Source organism: Eurytemora carolleeae, unplaced genomic scaffold (assembly GCF_000591075.1).
Source record: "Eurytemora carolleeae unplaced genomic scaffold, Eaff_2.0 scaffold1766, whole genome shotgun sequence".
Classification (NCBI taxonomy): domain Eukaryota; kingdom Metazoa; phylum Arthropoda; class Copepoda; order Calanoida; family Temoridae; genus Eurytemora; species Eurytemora carolleeae.
The window spans coordinates 27,099-50,945 of record NW_019397699.1 but is presented as its reverse complement, the minus strand read 5'-3'; the positions used below and the strand labels follow the sequence as shown (position 1 = coordinate 50,945).

At 32.0% G+C, this 23,847-nt stretch overlaps 1 protein-coding gene across 10 annotated transcripts in view; it reads left to right on the top strand.

Moving 5' to 3' along the window:
* The first annotated feature begins 2,393 nt into the window (after positions 1–2,393).
* LOC111715540 (tyrosine-protein kinase Src42A) overlaps positions 2,394–23,847 on the top strand; it is a 36,655-nt gene continuing 15,201 nt past the window's right edge. For 5 of the 10 annotated variants that reach the window (XM_023490891.1, XM_023490890.1, XM_023490889.1 and 2 more), the window contains exons 1-5: positions 18,638–18,949; positions 21,920–21,969; positions 22,267–22,343; positions 22,664–22,714; positions 23,440–23,523. In XM_023490891.1, coding sequence (XP_023346659.1) covers positions 22,288–22,343; positions 22,664–22,714; positions 23,440–23,523 — 191 coding nt within the window. In that variant the 5' untranslated portion in view covers positions 18,638–18,949; positions 21,920–21,969; positions 22,267–22,287. Of the gene's footprint in view, positions 2,906–5,208; positions 5,266–5,576; positions 5,690–7,659; positions 7,735–18,637; positions 18,950–21,919; positions 21,977–22,004; positions 22,344–22,663; positions 22,715–23,436; positions 23,524–23,847 lie in introns of those variants that run through there. The other 5 variants (XM_023490887.1, XM_023490886.1, XM_023490892.1 and 2 more) reach the window with 5 other exon arrangements.

Here is a 23,847-nt window from a genome sequence, read left to right as displayed (position 1 = left end):
AATGTATCAATAAATATACTTATACTTGTGAATGATTTTATTACTAGGGTGTTATTTATGTACGTGCATTTAAACATATAAAGCTATCTCAATATATGGAGATAGCTGAAGTATTGTAATGCCAAATATATATATGACAGCGCATGAGGAGTTGGGCCCGCGGAATAGGACCAACCCGAGCTGCAACGTCAACAGGTTACACACATGATAGATATAAACAGGTTCAAGTACTTGTATAAATCTTATTAAGTGTAGATTTTAGATACCAGTTCAATGCACATATTTGTGGTTCCCAGATACCACAATCTGTATGTGTCAACAAATGCGAGTTGTGCCATAAAAAATTTCCCCTGCGGCGGCGCGTTCATATATCACAAATGTAAACCCCCCTTTTCAAAATCCTGTTTTAATTTGTAACTTGAATAAGTTATAGTTATGAAAAAGAAATGGTAAGTTGTCACCATAGCACTAATATAAATGCTGTGCACTGTACCCAAAGTGTCTTCAAAATTTTGGGGAATACAAAAAGTTTTTGAAAAAGCGGAAACGGATAAAAATATGGGGAAACAGACCCAAAATTTGAGGAAACCAGAAACCAATCAACAAAATTGAGATTTTTAAGTTTTAGAAAAAAAGTGGAAACGAATCAAAAATACGGTGAAACAGACCTAAAATTTGAGGAAACCGATAAAAAATATGAGGAAACATCTGCAATTTTAAAGTTTTTTAAAAAGAGGAAACGGATCAAAAATATGAGGAAACGGACCTAAACTTTGAGGAAACCGATCAACAAATTGAGATTTTAAAAGTTTTTGAAAAAAGCAGAAACGGATAAAAATATGAGGAACCCGACCTAAAAAATTGAGGAAACCATTCAACTTCAAATATTGGGAAACGGATACAAAATATTTGGAATTCCCTCAACAATTCTTTTGAAGGATTAATCCTCGAATTTCTAAAAAAAGGAACTTCCTTAACAGTTTTAGATCCGTTTCCGTGTACTGGATGCTATATGATATAGCGTTTAACCTACAGTAATTATTTATTTTCCAGCAAATAATATAATATAAAGTGAAAAACAATTAAAAGCTAAATAAAGGTTAAAAATAGGTAAAGGGTAAGAAAAGAATAATTCAGAAGGGGGGGGGGGGGGGGGGGGGAGTATGCAGATAATGCAACAACACAGCTAAATAAATTGAAAAAGGTTTCTCATTTGAACTACTGCCGTTTGAACTATGGTACGATTTGAACTATTGTTCGTTTGAACTATTGTTCATTTGAACTACTGACATGACGTCATATCAGCTGTAGTTTAAATCAACGCATTTCTTGCTCATTTGAACTATTTTTCTACCCCAACTCAGTTTTAAAATTTTTTTTTTAATCTTCATAAAGTTATATTCATGACAATTAATTAGATAAACATTACACAGAATGAACATAAAAATAGTTCAAATGAACATAAAAATAGTTCAAATGAACATAAAAATAGTTCAAATGAACATAAAAATAGTTCAAATGAAATAGTTCAAATGAACATGAAAATAGTTCAAATGAACATGAAAATAGTTCAAATGAACATGAAAATAGTTCAAATGAAATAGTTAACAAATGAAAAAAAATTAGTTCAAATGAAAAAAAAATAGTTTAAATGGACTGAAAAATATAGTTCAAATGGACAAAAAAAATAGGTTAGGTTAGGTTAGGTAAAAAATATTTCAAATTAAACTATTTTTTTGTTCATTTGAACTATTTTTTTGTTCATTTGAACTATTTTTTTTGTCCATTTGAACTATTTTTTTATTCATTTGAACTATTTTTTTTTCATTTGAACTATTTTTATGTTCATTTGAACTATTTTTTGTTTATTTCATTAATAATATTTTAATCAAATGAAAATAGTTCAAATGAACTAAAAAATAGTTCAAATTGAGCAATATATTTACTCGTTTGAACTATTGTTCATTTAAACTACTCACGTGGTCCCACGTGCAGCTTAGTTGAAATGAACAATAGTTCAAATGAACAATAGTTCAAACGGCAGTCCAAATGAGATAGCATCGGGGGGGGGGGGGCAAAGCCCTCGACTAACCTAATATTTTCACATGAGGAGGGGGGCAGTTCATTTGAACTATTTTTTTTGTCCATTTGAACTATTTTTTTATTCATTTGAACTATTTTTTTTGTTCATTTGAACTANCCCCCCCCAGTTGTACGGTCCTGTTTAGGCGTGTCTCAATCAGTTGAAGAAGCAATGGTTTAAAGTTGTCTTCCTGGTCTTCCAAATTCCGACTTTGTGTGATATTTCTGGTGTTTGTATGATGGAGGTTACTAAAACCAGTTCTCTCAATAGTTGGTGGAATGGTGGGGACTCTACTATACACAGTATACAGTATACAGCGACTGTCAGTTGAGAGGAGACCGCCGCTCTGGTCTTAGTACACAATCTGGGGGTCACAGTGTACATTGCGTTCACGCATTTTGACTACTGTGAGTTGCGTCCTGCAATGAAAGTTTAACGTGCAAATTTACCATAAAAGAAATGTGTTTTGAATATCAACTTTACCTCTACAGTGTATTTGTATGATGATATTCATCTAAAATACATGATGTCGTATGGTAATGGAAAGTGATTGTTTATTGATTTATCAGAAAATAAAAGTGATAAAATCCCGACATGGGGAATTGCTTCAGTTCTACCCGGGGACTTAAAAAGGATCATATATCCTTGAATCCCCAACCCTCTGCTCTACAGATTCATGAACCAGCCCAGATTCTACCTCAGCAAGATCCTATTCAAATACATACACCACTTATCCATCCTGGCCCACTTCCTCGTCCTGTTCTCCATACTGTTCCACAACCTCGTCCTCTGCCTGAACTATTAGAGGTTCCTCTAAACAAGGTTTGATGTCATTTTAAAAATAAAAAAAAAAAATTTTCCCAGAGTTTTTTTTACAGCACGAGGCCGTCTTTTAGGATGCCTTTTTCTCCCTTTTGTTGGTTCTTTTTAGCTATGATGATTTTCCCCGTGTTTTTTATTTATTAATAACATTAAATTAAATTTCTCAAACTTTTAAAGAATTGTAATTATTAATTCTTGCCATAATAACGACCAATCCCTGGGTCATGTTCGATAAAAAACCTGATCCTATCGATTCAGTTCAGAGGCGCAACTAGGGGGGGGGGGCGGCCGGGCGTGCCCTCCCCTAGCACCTGNTTTTGAGAGAGGAGGGGGTGCAGGGGGCAGGAACTCCTAGCAATTTTTATGATGAATAAGCTTTGAGAGTGAGTATTTTAAGCGCTCAAAGTAGCAAATTACTTTTAAAATACGTAAAAATATTGCCATCTTAGAGCCGTACTTTCAAATTTTTCGTTCAGGCAACTAAGGGATGAAAAATATTGATATACAGAAGGATAGTAAGTAAATTAGGTCGAGGAGATCTCATTTCAGAAAACAAATCTTTTCTATCAAATACTATCATTTGTGCAAATTGTGAAATTTTTCTGAATTCAATTTACAAAAGCAAAATTGTATTATTTAATGGCATAATTTCTAAATGCATGTTTTACGAAAAATGGCTCCATCAGTTTGGGTTTAAACTTAAAGAAAAGAAAGATGAATTATTACTTGTAAATGCTTTAATTATTTTTAAATACAAATATATTTACATTAGGAATTTGCCTCTGTGGTAGGTACAGGGTTACTCTCAAAAGATGAGACTTCATTTTACCCATACTATTTTCATATTTGACAATTTTTTAGGTTGTTTTTTCAGTCTCATCTTTTGTGATTGTGGGTAATGGGTAACCCTGGAGTTTGTTTGTTTTGGCTCAGAAGGGAGAAAAATAAAATAGTATACATTGAAACTTGAAAGAGTTGATTTGATTTCATCAATTAGTAAATGGAGTGATCAGTTTTTTTTTATAAAGGATAAAGCATTATTTGAGAACACGGATCCTATGAATATGCTGAATATCCAGACACGACAAACTAAAGTAAATTGCACGTAAAACGTAATCTTATATATCTTCAATCATACCTCCTGTTATTGAAGAGGTATTGACAAGACCAAAAATGTTTTCAATTCCTGACATGTAACCAGATAAATTTTCTGTTCAGTAAGGTTGCGTAAATTAGTTAAACTGGAACATCTACAATGTCCCAAAGTCCTACCAGTAATGTCTCATAGATTTTGCCGTTTCCTATTATGAAATCCATATAGGGTTTGGGTATCAGAATATCAACTAATTGGAAAGGTAATTCCCCCCCCCCCACACTTTCTTTAAATGTTTTCAGCAATTTGTATATATTTCTATTTTAGAAAAGTAGCCTTTTGCTTTATTGTACATCTCAAACTTTAAAAAATAACTTCAACCTAATTTTTAAAAATGGGCATTTAATTTTTCAATTATGGACCTGTACAATCCCGTATAAACAATGTAAAACAATAACGGAAAAGTGAAATTTTGTGAAATAAACCAATATTATGCAATTATCATAAACTGCATCCACAAAGAACCTATGTCGCAATATTGATCATCGTTTACGCCCTTTTATATATCATTGGTTCACACCCTTACGTCAAATATGAAACAATTTTATAAAGTTCGAATAAAAGTTCTTTCAATTAGAGCAAAATTAAGATGTATTAAATGGACGAGAGCGACTAAGTATTAAAACCTCTAATGTGAATTTGCAGTTTTATTTAGTTTATGCTGGGGCACAACTCACAAGCCTTTATTAAAGCATAAACCCCACTTCCGTTCTCGTATATTTTGATATTTAACTCATGACCTTTACCACATTGATTCTGCATACCTCCCCACCCAGACATTATCCCATCCCTGTTCTTCATAATCAGTCACCCAGAAATAGTTCTTAAATTTCAGAACTAAGCTGAGATACCGTAAAAAATGTAAAATGTTTTAAAACAAAAGCAAAACAGAGAGACTTAATATTTAAATAAAAACTTTGATATAAACTTTTCAATGCTAAATCAATGGTTTTGATGTTTATTGTAGATTATAGAGTAAATATATATCTAGATTCTAGAAAGAGGTTTAAACAAACTTGATCAATAGAGTTAATCTTTTCATGAATATATGGAACAGTAAATATTTAATGATACTAGTACTGTGTACTGTGTATGTACACAGTTTTTAATAAATAAATTAGACAGTCACCCTTCAATCCGATAAAGGGGGTAGAGGTTTAAAAAAATGTCAATGAAAACGGACAATTGTTTGACCTTCTCAGAACAGGTTTTATTTAAATCGTATCTTTTCCTTTTTGTCTTTTATTCCCATTATTAGCTTTGCTGATTTAGATTCCCAAACCTTGTTATATAAACACAAAAATAAAGCAAAAATACCTAAAAATTGCACAAAATACCAACATAATATTCTTTAATAGTGTTTAACTGGAAGAGAATACAATTAATACTTTTTTGTCAGAAATCGTTTTTGGTAGTCTTAAAAATTTAGATCTATTGTTTACCAACTAAGGATTGTTCATAGCGTAACTATGGTTTTGAAAACACGTTTATAGCGTCCTAACCATTATATTGATGCAGGTATTTGTTGCACTCTACGACTATGAAGCAAGGACGGATGAAGATCTTAGCTTCAAGAAGGGTGATCACTTGGAGATCATTAATGATACACAGGGAGACTGGTGGTTCGCTAGGTATTACTTCATTTCTTTTTGATGCATCTTCTGGATCCGTCCTGTTTAAGATTGGATCTGTATCCAGCTTAAGAAAATTTTATTTACCAAAAATGAATTTTTCAAAATTCTTCTGTTTTCGCTATATTTCTTGCAGAAACTTGATTAACCATACAATTATGTAACTGTGAAATTTTGGATTCCCATATGTTTGCGGATCTGGATCCCGAGAGCTATAAAGTTGAGAATTCAGTATGTCCGGATCCGGATCCTAAGCGTGGTTTAGTTTAATTATCTAGGCTCATATATTTTAATACGCAATTATATCTGAAAATATTCGTAAGCTCTGACTCCGAAATTATCATCCGAAGAGAATTTTTCAAAATGAAAATGTGACTTTTAATTCAAAGTTTGAAATATCAAAGGCTTACACACACAGTCATGCTGCTAAGCTATAGGCCAGAACTCCGATTCTTTCTTTAAATCATAGTTTTTAGAAGAAGAAAAACTCTTATCGAAACAAATGTTTGCGACTAAGACTTGATTACGAAACATAACAAACCACAACTTTTAAAGAAATAGATTTGAGCGAATTTATTTTATCTATCTGCAATGAACTGGGGAAGAGGGACCTTGACGACGGTGTTGGGTACTTTCCTAAAGGCATTTACCCAAGGGCAACTCCCCAAGTGACAATATTCCAAGCGGCAACATCCCAAATGTACATTTTCCCAAATGACTATTTCCCAATTGGCAATTTCCCCAGGAAGGAAAAACGGCATATGAAGGAAGTATTAAATGAACAATTAAGTTTTGCGTTTTTAAAAGAATTTCTCAACTTTTTTTTAGAAAATACGAAACGTAAAAAAAATTATTCAGTTTCTCTCAGTTAGTTAAGGCAAGAACATGTTGGCGGCCTACACCCTTTCTTGTATTAAACGATCCTTATTATTATTTACGATTAGGTTAAGCCTTCTAAGGCTAAGATTGGCTATGGGGGCCAAGCGCTGCAGATATTACTTGTTTTAAAGAAAATAAAGTACATTTTATAAGGTTAGGTTGGGCGTCTGAGGTGCCGCAGGCTACAATGGGGGTGGAGCGCTGCGGCTATGATGGGCTAGGGGGCCAAGTGCTGGAGCTATTACTTGTTTTAAAGAAAATATAGTACATTATTTAAGGTTAGGTGAGGTGTCTTAGGCGCCGCAGGCTACAATCGGGGCGGAGCTTGGCTTGGATGGGCTAGGGGGCCGAGCGCTGCGGCTATGATGGGCTAGGGGGCGGAGCGCTGTGGCTATTACTTGTTTTACAGAAAATATACTAAATTATTAAGGAAATTTTTACTTGGGAAAATGTACATTTGGGAAGTTGCCGCTTTTCCTTCATGGGAAAGTTGCTACTTGGGAAATTTTTCTTGGGAAAATGTACATTTGGGAAGTTGCCGCTTTTCCTTCATGGAAAAGTTGCCACTTGGGAAATTTTTCTTGGGAAAATTTACATTTGGGAAGTTGCCGCTTTTCCTGGAAGTTGCCGCTTTTCCTTCATGGGGAAGTTGCCACTTGGGAAATAGTCATTTGGGAAAATAAACATTTGGGAAATTGCCACATGGGAAAATACCCTTGGGAATTTGCCGCTTGGGAGAAGACCTTTGGGAAAGTACTTTCTCAAAGGCATTTTCTCAAGGGCAACTCCCCAAGTGACAATTTCCCAAGTGGCAACTTCCAAAATGTTCATTTCCCCAAATAACTATTTCCCAAGTGGCAACTTCCCCATGAAGATAAAAAGGGCATTTTCCCCATGAAGGAAGTATTAATGAACATTTAATTTTTACATTTTTAAAAGAATTTTGGTTGAAGTTTTCTTCTGGATTAATTCAAAAATTTCCACCTCATTGCTTCAATATTTTCTCCCCTCTGATAAATTAAAAAAATCACTCGAATGAAAATAAAATGTAAAAAAGTATATACATATATACATATATATTTATATTTTAGATCAAAGCCATCCAAGCTCGAGGGATATATTCCTTCCAACTACGTGGCACAGCTACAGTCGATTGAAGCAGAAGCGTAAGTAAATTTTTTATGGTGGTGGGGGAGGCTTTCTTTTTATTAACACTTTGTCCCTGTTTTAGTTATTATAAACCAAACAATTAAATCGTTGATATGTTTTGAGGTAGTACTTTCTTTAAAAGCTAACATATTTTCCTGATATTTTTTTGTAATAATTCATGCCTGTGTTGTAAATTTATATTGTTACCGGGCTGTAAAATATTTCTGTTACTAGACAAATAATGTTCTTTACAATAAATTGCAAAAGATAAGTTTACAAATAAGGATTATAAAAGATAAGTTTAGAAATAAGGATTATAAAAGATATGTTTACAAATAAGGATTATAAAAGATAAGTTTAGAAATAAGGATTTCAAAAATTTTTAACTTATACCCACAAAGAGCTAACTAAAATGTATTTAAAAAATAACAAGCAGTATAAAAAAGGAAAATGAACACGATTTTTAATATAAGTTATGTATAAATAAAATTAATTTCAGCGATCTAAACAGTTAAGATTTAGATAAAACACCAGGTTTCAGTAAACACGAGTTTTGTCATGGTAACGGCTAAACCGTATATGCCACAAGGCATTGTTTTCATGAGCTAACTTTAGAAAAGAATTGATTCTTTGCCACAAAATCTGATTTTTTAATCCCTATATCTTCACAACACAATGTAGTAGACCTTAGGTATTTCAAACCCAACCCCCTCCTGGAAAAAGGAAAAAAGTAATTTCTTAGATTTCTATGAAGGTATTATCAACTAGAACTTAGACTGATTAAGATACACTGCAATTCCTCCCAATTTTCTAAGGAGGACTTGGTAATTTCTTTCTTTAAAAGTGTTAAAACACCTTTATCTCGAATACAGATACAGAGGGCATCTTCTAAAACTGAACTATCTCTAAAAACTGAACAATTTTATTTGTAAAAATTCTTGCACGGATCAATTTTTGGTGACTTTTTTCCTCGCAAAGAGATTAGACTTTTTTATATAAAAGAATGCCAAATACATTTCAATTCATACTTATCATTGGAATATTCTCTGAAATGTCGTCTTTTAATTTTCCTGTGTAACACTCATGGAGTAAGAAGACGATATTTATTTATTTTGTTTTTCTTGGACGTAAATGAAAAAACAAACAATAGTTTTGTCAAGTAAATCAGTTTAGGCTGAATAATGGGTCAAAGATTGCGTTTGAATTTTTTTTATAACATAACATTTTTACTGTAACCTACAACATGAGTTTAAAAAGTATGTTAAGATTATAACTTCCATTCATATTAATAATCGATGTTAAATGTTGAAAAGCTTAATTCTAGCACGATTTTATTAATTTTCTAAGTTTGCAACAGTTTGTACAGTGTATACAGAGTACCCGAAACGTTTGAGCTCTTATCTGTAATCTCTTCACGTACTTGTTGTCAATCTTAATCTTTTCTACTTGTAACTTTTAAAATTACTCCCAACAAACTTTTTAAACTTTACATTTGAATATAATTATGGGATTTTTTATTCAAAAATTGCTTTTAGAGATATCGCCCCCCAAGCTTCCCACCATCTGTGGACTGCATTTTTTTAAGGACTAACTCTTTTATTAATTTAGAACTCCAAAATGTTGCCAAAAGTTTATTTTACCAACAATTAAGAATATATTTTGATTGATTCTGATAAAGTAAAAAAATGTTGATCGGGAAAGGGGATTAGTTAAAAGCCCGTGTATGTGTAATTATAAGAAGGCTTCCATGCATTTAGCAATTGCCCCGGGGGTTAGAATGTTGCCTTGACTATAGGATTTGCCTGAGGCAACAAGAGGGTAAATACCATCCGGTACTTGGATAGATATTAAAACAATTACTGAGAAAACACTATTTTGTATTTTCATTTTTTCCCAATAATTTGACTGAGCTAGGCTCGAATATCTGATAGATAATTTTATAATAGTTAAATAAAATCAACATCTTTATAATAAAGGTCTTAGCTCATATATATTGAATCAATGTCAAACAAGAAACACAGTGTACAGCTTTAACCAATCTTAAAAAAATAGAAAATGTTATAGACTTATTTTAAGAAGATATATTTGTATATATATACAAAAAAATTCTTTCGAAATTAAAAAAATCAAAGTATGTTAAAAAAAATTCAATTTTATTATTTTACGGGCAACGCCAGACCTTCAGCTAATTGTTTTTTAAACCATAACTCAAGATAAAATTTTATTTCTTTCATATTATATATCTTTGTTAGAAATCTGAATTTTTCTGAATTTTTTTTTCTGTCTTTGTCGGTCTTTTTGTTGCTGGTCGAAACTAAGAATGTTGCCTGGAATAAAATGTCGACATTTACGATTTTTGAAAATCAACCAATTTAAATAGAAAAATCGGCGTTAACTATTGTTTATTGGAGCATGATCAAGAAATGACGGTTTTAAAATCATCAGTCGAATGATCAGTTTAAACTAGATAAGAGGTGCCAAGCATCCTTTATACAAGCCTAGTTTTTGTAAGCAATTTTTAATCAATTTTGTTTACAATTAAAACTCAATGACAATGTTTAATTGCATTGAATCTAAAATTAGAAGCGAGAAGCGCTCAAATGTTTTTATTGGCCTTAAGAATTTTAAAAACGTTTTGGGGAAGCAAGGTTAAGGATCATTTTGTAATACACATAACAGAGGGTTCATCATACTTTATCAAAAGTATTTTAAGATTTTTTTTTATAACCACAACCATCCACCAAACTCCACTTATCTATTTTGAACAAGGTAAACAATACCGACACTCATGCTGCAAATAATGCCAATATCTCATACTATGACAAAAACGTGGAATACTATCGTTGAATAATAACAAGGATGAATGAATTCATATTAATAATATTTTGAGATTTGTTTATTTAATATCGGGACAAAAATTCACAGGTTTTTGCACAGGCAGACTACAAAAATACTCTATATCCCATAGAATAAATTATCAGAATTTCCGACTTATAATGGCTAACAGTAACAATTAAGAAAGAAATTATGAAATTAATTGCCTTGTTATGTTTTATTGGTCACTAGCTGTTAAGTGCCAGGCTTGCCTTTCGATTTTCTAGCCTTTATGTTACCCCCCGGGTACTCAAGGGTTCCATAAAAAAAGTCCAGCCCATTCGGTCCAGCCGTTTGGTCAGCTTTAGTTATTATATATAATAGCTTTGATATAGATAAATACTTTATTGGCAATGTCGTTTTGTTTATATATCATAATTTATAAAATTGCATATTAAAAATGAGGTTCTACTATTCCAATACAACATATTTTCGTTATTGATTGAGTTAATCAAACTTTAATTTAAAAAATCAACTAATCCATTTTACAGTATGTTACATGTTTGGTTACACATGCTATGTTAATTGAAAAATTGCGGATTTTCGAAATTTGTTATTTTTTTCAGTGGCTTTTCTCTTGGTCTGTTACCCTGATCCAGGGAGTCGGGTAGTGCGGATCCGGATTGTTTAAGCACAATGTGTCCTAAAGTTTAGAAAACCGCTTGCTTATTATAAATTCTATTGATTAATTGATTAATGATAGTGTAATTACTAAGTATTAAGTATAATCAATCAAACCTTACACTGACAGCCTCCATATCTATCTATCCATTTATCTAAGGATAATATATTAGTATTAATTATATCTGATAAAGATTGCATCATCAAGAATTAAAAACCTTGCAGATTATTTCTAAAAGGAAATGTTCAGTGCTCAGAAATGCAGCGTAATCTAAACTTTAGAAAAGAATTGATTCTTTGCCACAAAATCTGATTTTTTAATCCCTATATCTTCACAACACAATGTAGTAGACCTTAGGTATTTCAAACTATGAATTCTGTTGGATCAAAGAATCTAAGTTTGAAATATCTAAAGTTTACGCCATAAGATTGTAAAGATATAGGGATTAGAACTTTTGAGTCTGTGGCAAAAGTCAATTCCTTTATTAATGCATTGATTTCTAAATTAGATCTCCATTTACAACCTTGAAGTTCTCATTAGAGTTCACATAATAAACTGTGTGTAAAAAATGAAAACGAGTAATGTATGTATATGGAGTATTAATGCAAGCTCTTTACTAATTGGACCATTACACCTTTGTGTAGAATTAAAATGAAGGATAAAAGGAGAAGATAGACCTACATTCCCCCTCACTTCACCCTCTCTATCAAGTATATAATTCAGCAGTCCAAGGCCCTCAATCAAAAATCAAAACACAACCGTCCCCCCCCCCCCATTTTTTTCTTTCAAAAGAAAGTCCCAGAAAAGAAGGGCCGGGGGGGGGGGGGGGGGGGGGGGGGGGGGGGGGGGGAATGCTGTGCATGGTCTGTGAATAAATTATGATGAAGATTGACGGCCTGGTGATCTAGAAGATTGCATGCATGAAGTATGCTAGCAAACATAACTTTTCTCGGTTTTCTGACAATTCATGGAGTAACAATATATGAGAATAGACAGACTGACGCGTTGATAGAGTGACTAAACCATAGAGCTGCATTTCATCTTCGGTATTTTGTATTTCTTAAATGTATTTTCTGAAAATTTAAACTCCCAAATGCTCATATGCCCAATTGGACTTTTTTACAATTAACTGTTTTTAACATTGATGTTTCCACCGCGGCGAAACTTGAATTAAGTTGGTCAGACAGACAGACAGAAAGTATATTTCACACTTAGATAAACCTTGAAATATACTATGAAGACGCTTTAGTTTTTAAATTAATTGAACGAACCCAGCCAAGCTTACATCCGTTTAAAGGGAGTGTCTTATAGTATATGAGACCAGAAATATTTCATACTGCTGTGTGATTGTCAAAAAAAGGTTCAATTACTTTTTACGAATTAAAATGAAGTTGTTTTATGTAAAAAGTATGCATATTAATAACAAATTATCAAACAGTCATCACTATAAACTAAGATTGTCTTCTAACCAGTAACCAAGCCAGATTTTTAGCCATCCTCCTTATATTTAGTACATTCTACAAATTAAGGGGTGCTTGAATTTAATGAAATACTCTCTCACCTAGCGGCGGTCTGGGGATATCGCCTCCGAGTCAGGGGCTGATACAGGATTTTAGTGAGGGGGGGGCAAGATATTTAGGAACAAAAAAATCATAATTAGGAACAAAAAATCGCGCCATAGGGAGCATTTTTTTTTGACTTAAAAGACTCAAAAAGAGTCAAAATTACTGACTAAAGACTAAAAAACTAGATTTTTAACCCTATTCCTGCTGGGGGTGGGGGTCAATTTGACCCCCCCCCTGTAGTTTTTTTTTACATAACTCAAAAAGTATTGGTCTGAGGCTGTTGAAATTTTCTGACTTTTCTCAGGGGGGGGCGAATGTCCCCCGCCCCCCCCCTGTATCCGCTCCTGCTCCGAGTTATTTAATAGTTTATAATATACAAAAATATATTGCAGACATGTTAATGACAAACAAAAAGGACCGGAGTTTTGAAATTTTCTTTTAATAGATTCTTGGGCCCTTACTCTTGAGTATTTAATTGAAACCCACAGTTAATTTAGTCATTTTATAAAAATTTCCAAAATGATTGGAGTATTATTCTTCAGAGAAACACCTCTTGGCATATTTTAGTTCACATAAAAAGCTACCTAGCATTCGTTAGGTGGTTTGGTGTCTTAGGCCTGAGCCTGATAGACAGATAGAGGCCTCTCTGTCTTAGATTTGATTCCTCTGTTTTTCATTAGATTGATACGAGAAGAATCTAATCATATGATACTGTATATCAAAACTCATCTATCATCCAACCCCATCAAATTCTATTCAAAAATTGTTAAGATCATTCACAATCATTAAATGAGCTTTAGCTTCAGCTCTATTCAGTTAATTTTATATTTGTAAACGACCCCACAAAAGCATATGAATTTAACTAACTCTTTCTTGATTTATTTCAAATATCATGTAAAATGATTTATTATATTGGATTAATCAATCTTTTTTACTTTCCTTGAATAACAAAAAAAAGAGTTCTATTTCTTGTGTAAAAATCTAAATAGTTGTAAGAAATCATATTTCATATTTTACTCATCTATAAATCTTTTAGATCTTTGGATGGGTTCATCGATTTTTCATTTTTCTTCATTTAGCAAGAGNGGGGAGGGTCTGTAGTTCAACAGCATTTGTTTAAGTAAAATAACATAATTAATCTTTTATAATTGTATTAGATAAATTATCCTTCAAGTTTTTATAAAAACCATGATAGGGTTGGGATCAACTGATTAAAAGTTTTAACAAACCTATCTATAGGGGCCTAAATGTCTCAAAACAATTATCTTTTAAATTAAATTTAAAAATTTAAATTTTAATATTAAATTTATTTAATTCTTTATTTATTTCTCGGTTTTTTTCATACTGCGTAAAAAATCCTAAATTCAACTATCCAAATATTCAAATAACTATTAAGATTTAAATAAAGATAAACGTTTAATGTCGTCTTCATCTATAAATAAATTTAGCTTATTTGTCTGTCTGTTTGTATCCAATAAACGTCAAAACGGCTGAACCGATCGGGCCCAAATTTTGTGTGGGACCTCACGTGACGCCGGCCCAGGAAAGGTTTATGAATGATCAAAATTTTAAAAATTTGTGTTAAAAAATTTTTAATTTTTGTAATATTTTGAAAATGCGCGCAAAAAAAATATTATGAAATCCGCAAACATTTTTATTTTTGTTTTATACTGTACAAAGAGAAGATGCTCACAGATAAAGCCACAATCAAAAGTTTAAATAGAAGATGGGCGCGAAGCGCCCTAAAAGCCTAGTTATTCTAAAAAGCATTAGGGGTAGAAGGGTATGGACACCATGTGATCCAAAGGTTGAAATCTCTTACGCCAAAATCGATGAAAATGTTGTCATGTTTCTTCTTAAAACTAAAGCTGAAAACAACTGGATATTTAGTTCTTAAATGTACATGTGTATGGCTACAAAAAAAACTTTTCATAGCAGCTGGATTTTTATATGTATGGGGGAGTTGGGAACAAAGGAAAAAAAGGGTTTGTGTGAAATATAACCCTACACAAATGTAAATTGTTGCCTAATGAGGAGTTTCATGTAGCGTTGAGAAAAGCAGTTCATAGGATCCCGAGTTACTATCAGTTGAATTGTATTTCATGTTTCCACGACAAGTAAAAACTGAAAAAGATGCCTAACAACCACAAAGCCAAAAACGCCCCAGTAAAACCAGCATTTGAAACATTCTAATTATTTATAGATCATTCATACTTAGCTTAACCATATTGATATTTTAGAATTGAATTCTGCTTTAACGTAAAAATAAAAGATTTTGAAATAATAACATATTTAGATAAATATGTGAATCATAGATTGTTGTCGAATAGGAGAAGGGGATTGACCAGAGGGCGGATTTAATGGACCGCGAGAAGTAGTTGAACTAGATTTGGCAAGTTGAACAACGTGCACTTTTGGCCATATTTAAGAAGTGATTCCAGAAGTGATTCAACCGTCTGCACCTAGTTGTTCAGCGAGGCCCACCATTTGATAATTTCGATCTCAGAGTTCCTAACTTTATACTTTTTCGAACTGAACTTTGTTCATAATTAATGTTTATCAAAAATAAAACAAAATCTTAAAATACATTTATTTCTATTTTATGTTTATTAATTCTGTTTATTTCAAAGTTTAACAATTTATTTCCCAAACTGTCTGAACCTACAATAAATCTATGGGCGTGGTTTTTCAATATGCCTGAAGTATATTCTACCAGAGTTACAACTTTTGATGAGAAATATTTTGGGTTAGGTATAGTCCCTAGACGGCCGGGCAGTTAGGGGGGGGGGGACTCTTAATGTCAACAAATGTTCTATAATAACGCCCAGATACGGGCGAAGAATAATACATTTTAAGATACAAATTATCAAATGATAAGAAGAGTACATTAAAAATCGCGGATTTTTAAAATTTTTGTTGCATTTCATTTGAAAAACTCATTAGGCTAAACTGCGTGACTTTGATATAAAAATTTAGTTTTTTTGTCCAATTCCAGATTTCTTTGCAAAATGATGTGTTTCATACTATGAATTGTTTTTTTAAACTATAAGTTCCGTTAGATTAAATGAAGTATGAAAGGCGTTGCAAAGATATGGGAATTAGAAAATTTGCAAGGACTGAGGTTCTTTATTGTTTTAACATTGAATGTCGGTGTTTACTATAACAAGGGGAGGAAGGCCAGCCACAACAATTTCTCGTCCGAGCCACATTCTCCTCATTTTCTCGTCCGAGCCACCTCGGAATCATCGTCCTTTGATTATTTTGTGTGAAAAAGTTTCCAATTCTTGAAGATAAAACTATAAAAATCTGGCCATGTAAGACGTCGTCCTTTAAAACTTATCTGTAAAAGAACTGAGGTTTTGTCACAAACTCTATTTTTCTAATCTCTGTATCTTCTACCCAATGTCGTAGACCATTGATATTTCAAACTAAGACCTCGGTTAGACCAAATATTCTAAGTTTGAAATATCGAAGGTTTACATAATATGATTGTAAAGAATAGGGATTAGACAATGTGAGTTACTTTTTAGGGTCGGAAAGAGGGTGGGATGGGAGGGAAGACAGAAAATTCCAAGCTTTTATTTTAATTTTAAATTCCAAAATAATATTTCTTCTTCCAAAAATATTTAATTTTTATTATAAAAGTTTTTTTTTGCAATAAGATGTTTGTCGCTATGAATAATGTCTTTGCAATTGTATGTTTTATCTGGGAAACGCCTACGATTTAGATTAAGAAATGGCAAGATTTCGCTCCTAATATGAACTGCATAAATCTATTATTTTATATCTAGGTGCGTTGAACCAATCAGCGCGAATTTACTCCCACCTAAAGTTGCATCAGTGAATATTTGAAGGGACGAATATTTTGGACAAATATTAAGGACTAGATGGTTTCTGGAAGTTAAGCTCGGTCCATAATTTAAAATATTAAAACTTTTAAATCAAATTTCTTTACTATCTTATTTGTATCGAATTATAAAAAAAAATTCTTGACAATTTTTGATAATTTTCTTTTTATTAATCTTAAATAAAACTCAATGCTTTTCTAATTAATGAAACCGTCCTCCAGAGTCTCATAAATGTGTCAATGTATTAAAGACTGTGAATCTTTCTTTAACAACTCGGAAATAAATCAATTACTCCCAGAAAACTTACCAAGGGTTTATGATTGAATTCTAAATTTTCTGAGAGTAAACGAAATTCCTTTGTAAAGAGCTTGTTTTAACATGAACCTGCGTGAATAAGATTTTAGATTGGCAGGATTCAATAAAAATTGATCCATACAAAAAAAGAAGCTTTTTATAAAGCTGAATTTTGGTATGTAACAATTTTTATTGAATCCTGCCAATCTAAAAGGATAAACCCTTGGGCTACGCCCGCGGGTTTATCATTAAATTTGTCGGCGGTTTAAATTTCCATTGGTTCTAATTTTTTTTGACGTGAATGGTACATCTTAATAATTCTTCTGAAGTCTCCGGAGTTAATCTTTGAAGTAAATATCTTTAATTTATGGCTTTTCAATATTTTATAAATTATGTACTTAAAAATAATAAATTTTTACAGAGAGAATATAAATTCTGAAAATTAATTTTAAACTGTTTCAGATTTCGTTAATTTCAGTATTTTGCAATGTAGAAATTAAAATGTCCATAGAAATTAAGATTTTTTACATTGTTTATTGTTCATCTATTAAACAGAGTTTTTCTATTTTTCTATTTGTTTTTAACGAGTCTTGGTCTATAAAGGATTTGTATGGATTAAATTTAATCCAATAATATCTGAAATTCTATCATTTGCAATACAGTTCGCTTTCATCATATTTCGATAATTAAAATTTTTGACATTTTTAAAATCCACGTAACATTTCCATTGACACCAATGAAAAGTTGTAGCACATGGCATACTTCAAACTGTCATTTTATAGATTTTGGAGAAGAGCTGTCACACGTTAAAGAGCGTTTTTTGGACACCCTGTATTTCCCCTTCAGGGGCTGGAAACTGTACAGAGTTTCCTTTCTATAACCAAAAATATCCCATTTTTCCACTTATTATTCATTACCCATTGTTTAAATATATCAGTCTAGTGATATGCTACTCTCCTGTCTCAAACTGTCTGTCTGGCTGGTTGTGATTTTAATAAATAAAACGCATATCTGTATTACAAAGGGCACAATAATTTGTATGTGAAATGTACAAATATTACAAATACTTTAAAAGTGAGACTTACAATTTTTTTTCAATGGGTTTAAGCTTAAAACAATGTTCGAAAAAAATTGCGTTTTCTCTTGTTGTGCCCAATTTTTTATTTTTGCCACAGAGGATAAAAAATTCTCCCTCGATAATTCGTGAAAATATATTTTCTTGGCTTAAAAATGTTTTTATTGTATACCATTGCCATCTCGTCTTCGATCAAGTCATTTATGGCTGTAACGACGGGTTCATAGCTCTCTGAATTTCTGTTATATTTGTTTACCAGTTGGAATATCTGTTTTGTAACTACGTCTACTACCCATAAAGCTGTCAGTAATGTAACAAATAAATATAAATGTAGACTGGAGTAAACCTATAAAAATCCCTCTACATCCTGTTCTAAACAAAACGTAATATGTGATCATCAACAAAATCTGTTAAATAATTTATTTTCATTTTGTTTTCGAAAGATTTTTTAACATTATGTTAAGATTAGATGAAGAAGATATTATGGTTGTAAATGTACGCCCTGTAGTTTTCTTTGAATGGTTCTACTTTACTGAACTTATCCTCCCAGCAACCAATATTTATCTCGCCGTCTAACTATCTATCTATCTATTCATTTAGTTTTAGTTTTATCTATCTATCATCAGCAAAGATGGTTCAGTCATCAGGCAGTGCTCGACGCGTGAAGTCGACGCAGGCCTGTAACAATTAAACACAAAAAGCGCAAGTCCAACAATTTTTTTACATATTGGAATGTGAAAATAGGTTTATATATTTGTGAAAAGACTGTTCCTATGGGATAAACTAGTGAACAAGTTAAATCAGCATAGTTGAAAAGCACTGTTATAAAAAATAAGATATTGAAGCAATGTGAGCAAAATGTGAATAATAAACCTACATCAATGTAATCAACGAATTTTGAGCTCACTTGAGAAATTTTGGACGAAGAGGATTTTCTTCTTGATGATACACGAGGAATAAAATCAACTCATTTTTTCATTTAAATCTAGAAATGGTTAAAAAAATGATATAGATATTATTGGCTGTATTCAGTGGGACAAGTACTGTAATTTTTTTTAAACTCCTGAGTGGAGAAAAAATTAAAAGTCGAGATACGCAAATAAATGGGAAAAATGATAGTTGAGCATAAAAACTTTGTCACCAATAAATAGACAAACTATTTTTAATTACGGCTAATATTAATTCGATTAAGTTTTTAATTTATTGGTATTAGTTTAAAGGGACTGTAAGCCTTAATACAAGTGACCCTCCATGCAAAATGTCAACCCTTAGAATTTTTATCTGATTAATGAGGTGAAAGATATTGTAGTTTTTATATCTATAAAAGTGTTTAATATATTAATTGTGATAATTGTTCCTGAAGTAAAAAAGCACAAGCCATTTTTGTAGAGAAACCAATCTTCAAAATTATAAAAATTGTTATGTAATTCATACTTGATCAGACAAAGCTCCTAATGGTTCCTCTGTGAATCGGGCAATCCTATCTTTGCATGGAGGGTCAGTTGAATTTACGCTAGGTACCCACACTAATAAATAAAAAGAAGTAAAGGACCATAACCTCGGTATATGGCTGACATGTATTCGGATAGATGTAATATACGTTTATGGTTTAGGGTTGCAAGAAATGTTTCCGAGACAATGATACTCCATACCTTCATAAAAATTGGTCTTCTCTAACCTCTTCCGGGTTTATTAATATTTTCTGAAATATTGATACATATCTATAGAATAAGTTCTACGATAAAGCATCATTTATTCATTATTAATATAGCATTCAAGGCCTTAAGCTTTAATAATGGTGTTAGCACACGCTTTTAACACGAAGTCTATTTTTCTTTTCTGTTTAACAGCGGTAGATAAGAGTCTATTACGGTATACGCTGTCAGGGGTTATTTCTTTTTGTCAAAATATTAGAAATAAGTTTTCAATCCTTACTTATGTATGAAAAAAATCATATTTTGGGAAATAAATGCCTTTTCGGGGGGAAAAAATTGATACATAACATTTATTATTTATTTTATAATAAATGTTTCTCTAAATTGTTCAATTGGGGGGGGGGGTTATATATGAATATATATATATTATGTTTAGCCCTGTGGTCTGTAATAACGTATCTCCTATTCTGGTTGTTTCATGCCTCATTTGATTAATAGGAAAGTAAATCTAAGGCAAGAAGTTCAATATAGATTAACATAAATATATCATTTTTAAAATGCAAAGGAAAAACGAAATTTGTCCTTCAATATAAGAAAATAAGAATTCTTTAGAAACAGTTTTTGAAAATTCCTTTTGTCTGTAAAAATCGATTGATTGTTGATTTGCTGAAGGGAGTGTTCCCAAAAAATAATAGGGATACATCCTTGTAAACATATTAATCTATTGGTACTTTTTTATCTCTATCCAATGTTTCTATACAGAAAATTTGATATTTATAAGGATCATTCTACATTTAAAATATTGAGTACAACTCCCTTCCCCGGGCCCCATTTCATTTTTCGCGATCCCAGTGCTTTCAGAGCAGCAACAACTGGCTCTGGCTTGGCGCTTCTAAAAGTGCTAAGAGATACAGGGTGAGAGAGAGAAAATGGCAAACTATAGAAACTTTAGCTAGGGTGTATATCCCCTGTTGTATACACCCCTGAACCCAAATGGAAAAGAAATTAACGGAACTACAAGAAACATTAAAGGCCTGCAATCTTTTAACGCTGTAATAATTAAACATGACACGCTGATTGGTTGAATTTTAAACTTCTTTCTTGGATATCAAATGCGTATTAACCTAATCTCGGGATTAGTAAAACCAGGAGATCAAGCATTATTCTTAATATCCACCATTCTAAAGTTTTCAGCTCTGGTTAGCTATCATTAAGTATCCAAACTCATCGGAAAGACGTTAATTCTTTCAATTGAATCTGGTTCTATGTGTGAGCATCAAGGAAGCACTGAACAGTCAGGTTCTAATACAACTCTCTCCAGTTTCTTGTGACTGAACAGAACCCTGTGTGGAATAACATGGCAGTACAACCTACTTGGAATAAAAGAAAATAGTAGTGCAGAGAAGAAGGGGTTTCCCTCTTTCTCTCTTCCCCTTCCCTCTTGCCAGAAACAATAAAAATGGAAACAAAGAAAGTAGAATCCTGATAGGTTGTGCACCATGCACTATGATACCAGTTTATTCTCTGCCGGCTGCAAGAAAAAGATTACTGTAGATGAGGCCATATTCAGAAGCATTGTGTCCAAGATGTACTTACAAGAATTAAGAATTCTTTTGTCGAAAATATCCACTCCTAGCCTAACTTTTCTTAACCCATTTGTCATTAATAAGGCGGATTTCTGACAATGAAAGTCCTTAGAATTTTCAAAGTTTGGTGACCTTTTTTTCCAACCTGTAAGAATATTCAGTAAACTGTGTTTGAAAGCTAACCTTCAACAGTTGTTGAGTCAGACATTAACGAAAACTGCAAATACATCTGATATCTACTCACAAACAATAATTCCTATTATACTTAATTTTATATCAAATTATGGATAGTAATAATCAGAAATATGTGTCAAAATGCATTTACCCTTGTCTACAAGATACTAGATTGTGTAGATCTAAAAGAGAAGAACAGATGTATGATCAGATAAAAAAAGATAAAACATTCGGAGAAAAAAAAATTTACTGCTGTTTTTAAATTTTGTTTAAAATTTTTTTAATTTAAACATGAATTGTTAACAGATTTATCGCGATCCCTCCCATTAAAGCATTGTACCTCAGCTTGAATATCCGACATGAATCCTATTTTGGTTTTAATTATGGTTTACTAGGCATCAATAAATCAATGTTTAACCAGGGTGATGAGCCATTTAATTGGAGCCAGGACCCCAGACAATTCATTGATAAATATGCAAATAAAAAGTTGATTTTTAACAATATCTTAGAAGATGAGATTTCAGACCAGAAAAGCCTTCAGCAAATTCTACTCCTAAATGTAACTGATAGAATAAGGCTTTACAGTGAAGAACTCTGTCTGAAGATATAAAAATAAAAAAGAATTATTTTTGATTTGATCTTTATTATATTCATCTTCCTTTTTCTTTCTGCCGAATTTTTGTTCCTCAATAACTACTGATCCAATTTCACAATTCCGCGCTTTTTTTAAATCTCTCAACTTTACCATTTCTTAATTCACTGTAAAATTTTCACCTAAATTTGATTTTGTATCTGAACTGTGTGTCGTGGTATACTGTATAAGTACACTGTACGGTACAGTACTGTTTTTATATAGGCTCTTGAAGCTAGCTAAGTAATGGTTTGGTCTGGAGGTACAACAGATCAGTGTAGTTGCAACTCAAGAATTACCAGGGATATTCACAATACAATGGCAAAGAAAAACAATAAAATATAAAACTTTGCAGTTTTAACCTTTTAGAATGATTTGTATGGATTCATTCAATTCTTTGAGAATTTCCATTATTCGAAATTAAATCTTTAAACTTATATACCAATTATGATACATGATGTATGAATATTATAATTCTTATGATAATAGTGCTTAAATATGTTTTCAAAACTTTATCGATTTCCAATTGTTGAGAATGTAAACACATTAAACTTTTGGACGGAAACCCTTTTAATTAAGAAAAAAAGACTGTATCTGAGTGTCTTGCCAAATTGTTGAATAGAAGGGACAGACCTCGGTTAGCCAAGTTCTTATCAGTCGGAGAACAAGAAAGGAAATATTCACATGCAAATCATCATTATAAACACAATAAGAATACTCATGTTTTTATCCTATATCATGTTTTGTAGTGAGTTAACAATAGAAAAGGCCTGAAACTTAGTGTTGATAAAAAGATTCAACCCTTAAAAAGTTAAAAATATATAAATGTAAAGTCTGCATTTGATAACGCTACGTTATATATTAGATTGTTAGATCGATTCAGAAAATAATTTTGATTTTCTATTTAAATTAAAATAGATTTACGATATCTTCATTCGAATTAACGGCATTCAAAATCAATGTTAAAGAAATGTAGAAATAAATTCTATATTCATGTGATTCATAGGATTAAATAGGTTATATAAACAAATATAATAATACTAGGCTTTTAGGGCGCTTCGCGCCCGTCTTCTATTTAAATTGTGAACATGTTCTTTTTGTTTACATTTTAAAACAAAGAAGAAAAATTTTGCGATTATTAAAAAAAATTCGCGGATTTTCAAGAATTTAAATTTTTTTACAAAATTAAAAACCTTTAAAACACATTTTTTTAAAATTTTTATTATTTATAAACCTTCCCTGTGGTCACGTGATGTCCCACAAAAAATTTGGGCCCGTTCGGTTCAGCCGTTTTGACGTTTATTGGATACAAACAAACAGACAAGCCAAATTTATATATAGATTGCCATAGAATGTATAAACCAATACTGGTGGTTTGTGTGACTGTTATTGAATCAGGAATAGAGATGTGGTCCCACATTCTAGCAATAGATGTCTAGCATGCAAGCATTCTGCCAACCAACCTGATCAAACTCAGTTTAGGGACCAATCATTTGCTAATTAAAACTTTAAATAGTTTATATTGAACTTGGTATTAAGGTTAAAATACTTATACAAAGTAAAATAAGAAGGAAATTACCTCAAGCGATTAACTTCAAGCTGTAACTTTCCAGCTGTGAGATTTCTTAAACTACCTCATTTGACTAATCGAAGTATTGTTTTTAACAGTGCTTAGGATCCATTCAATCTTGATGCAGATCTGGATCCTGGATCCGCACGGGAAAAAATGGATCTGGATCTAGATACATTTCTCTGAGTTTCTGAACAAATTTTCAAATTATTTTTTCTTTTTATTGCTAAAACTTC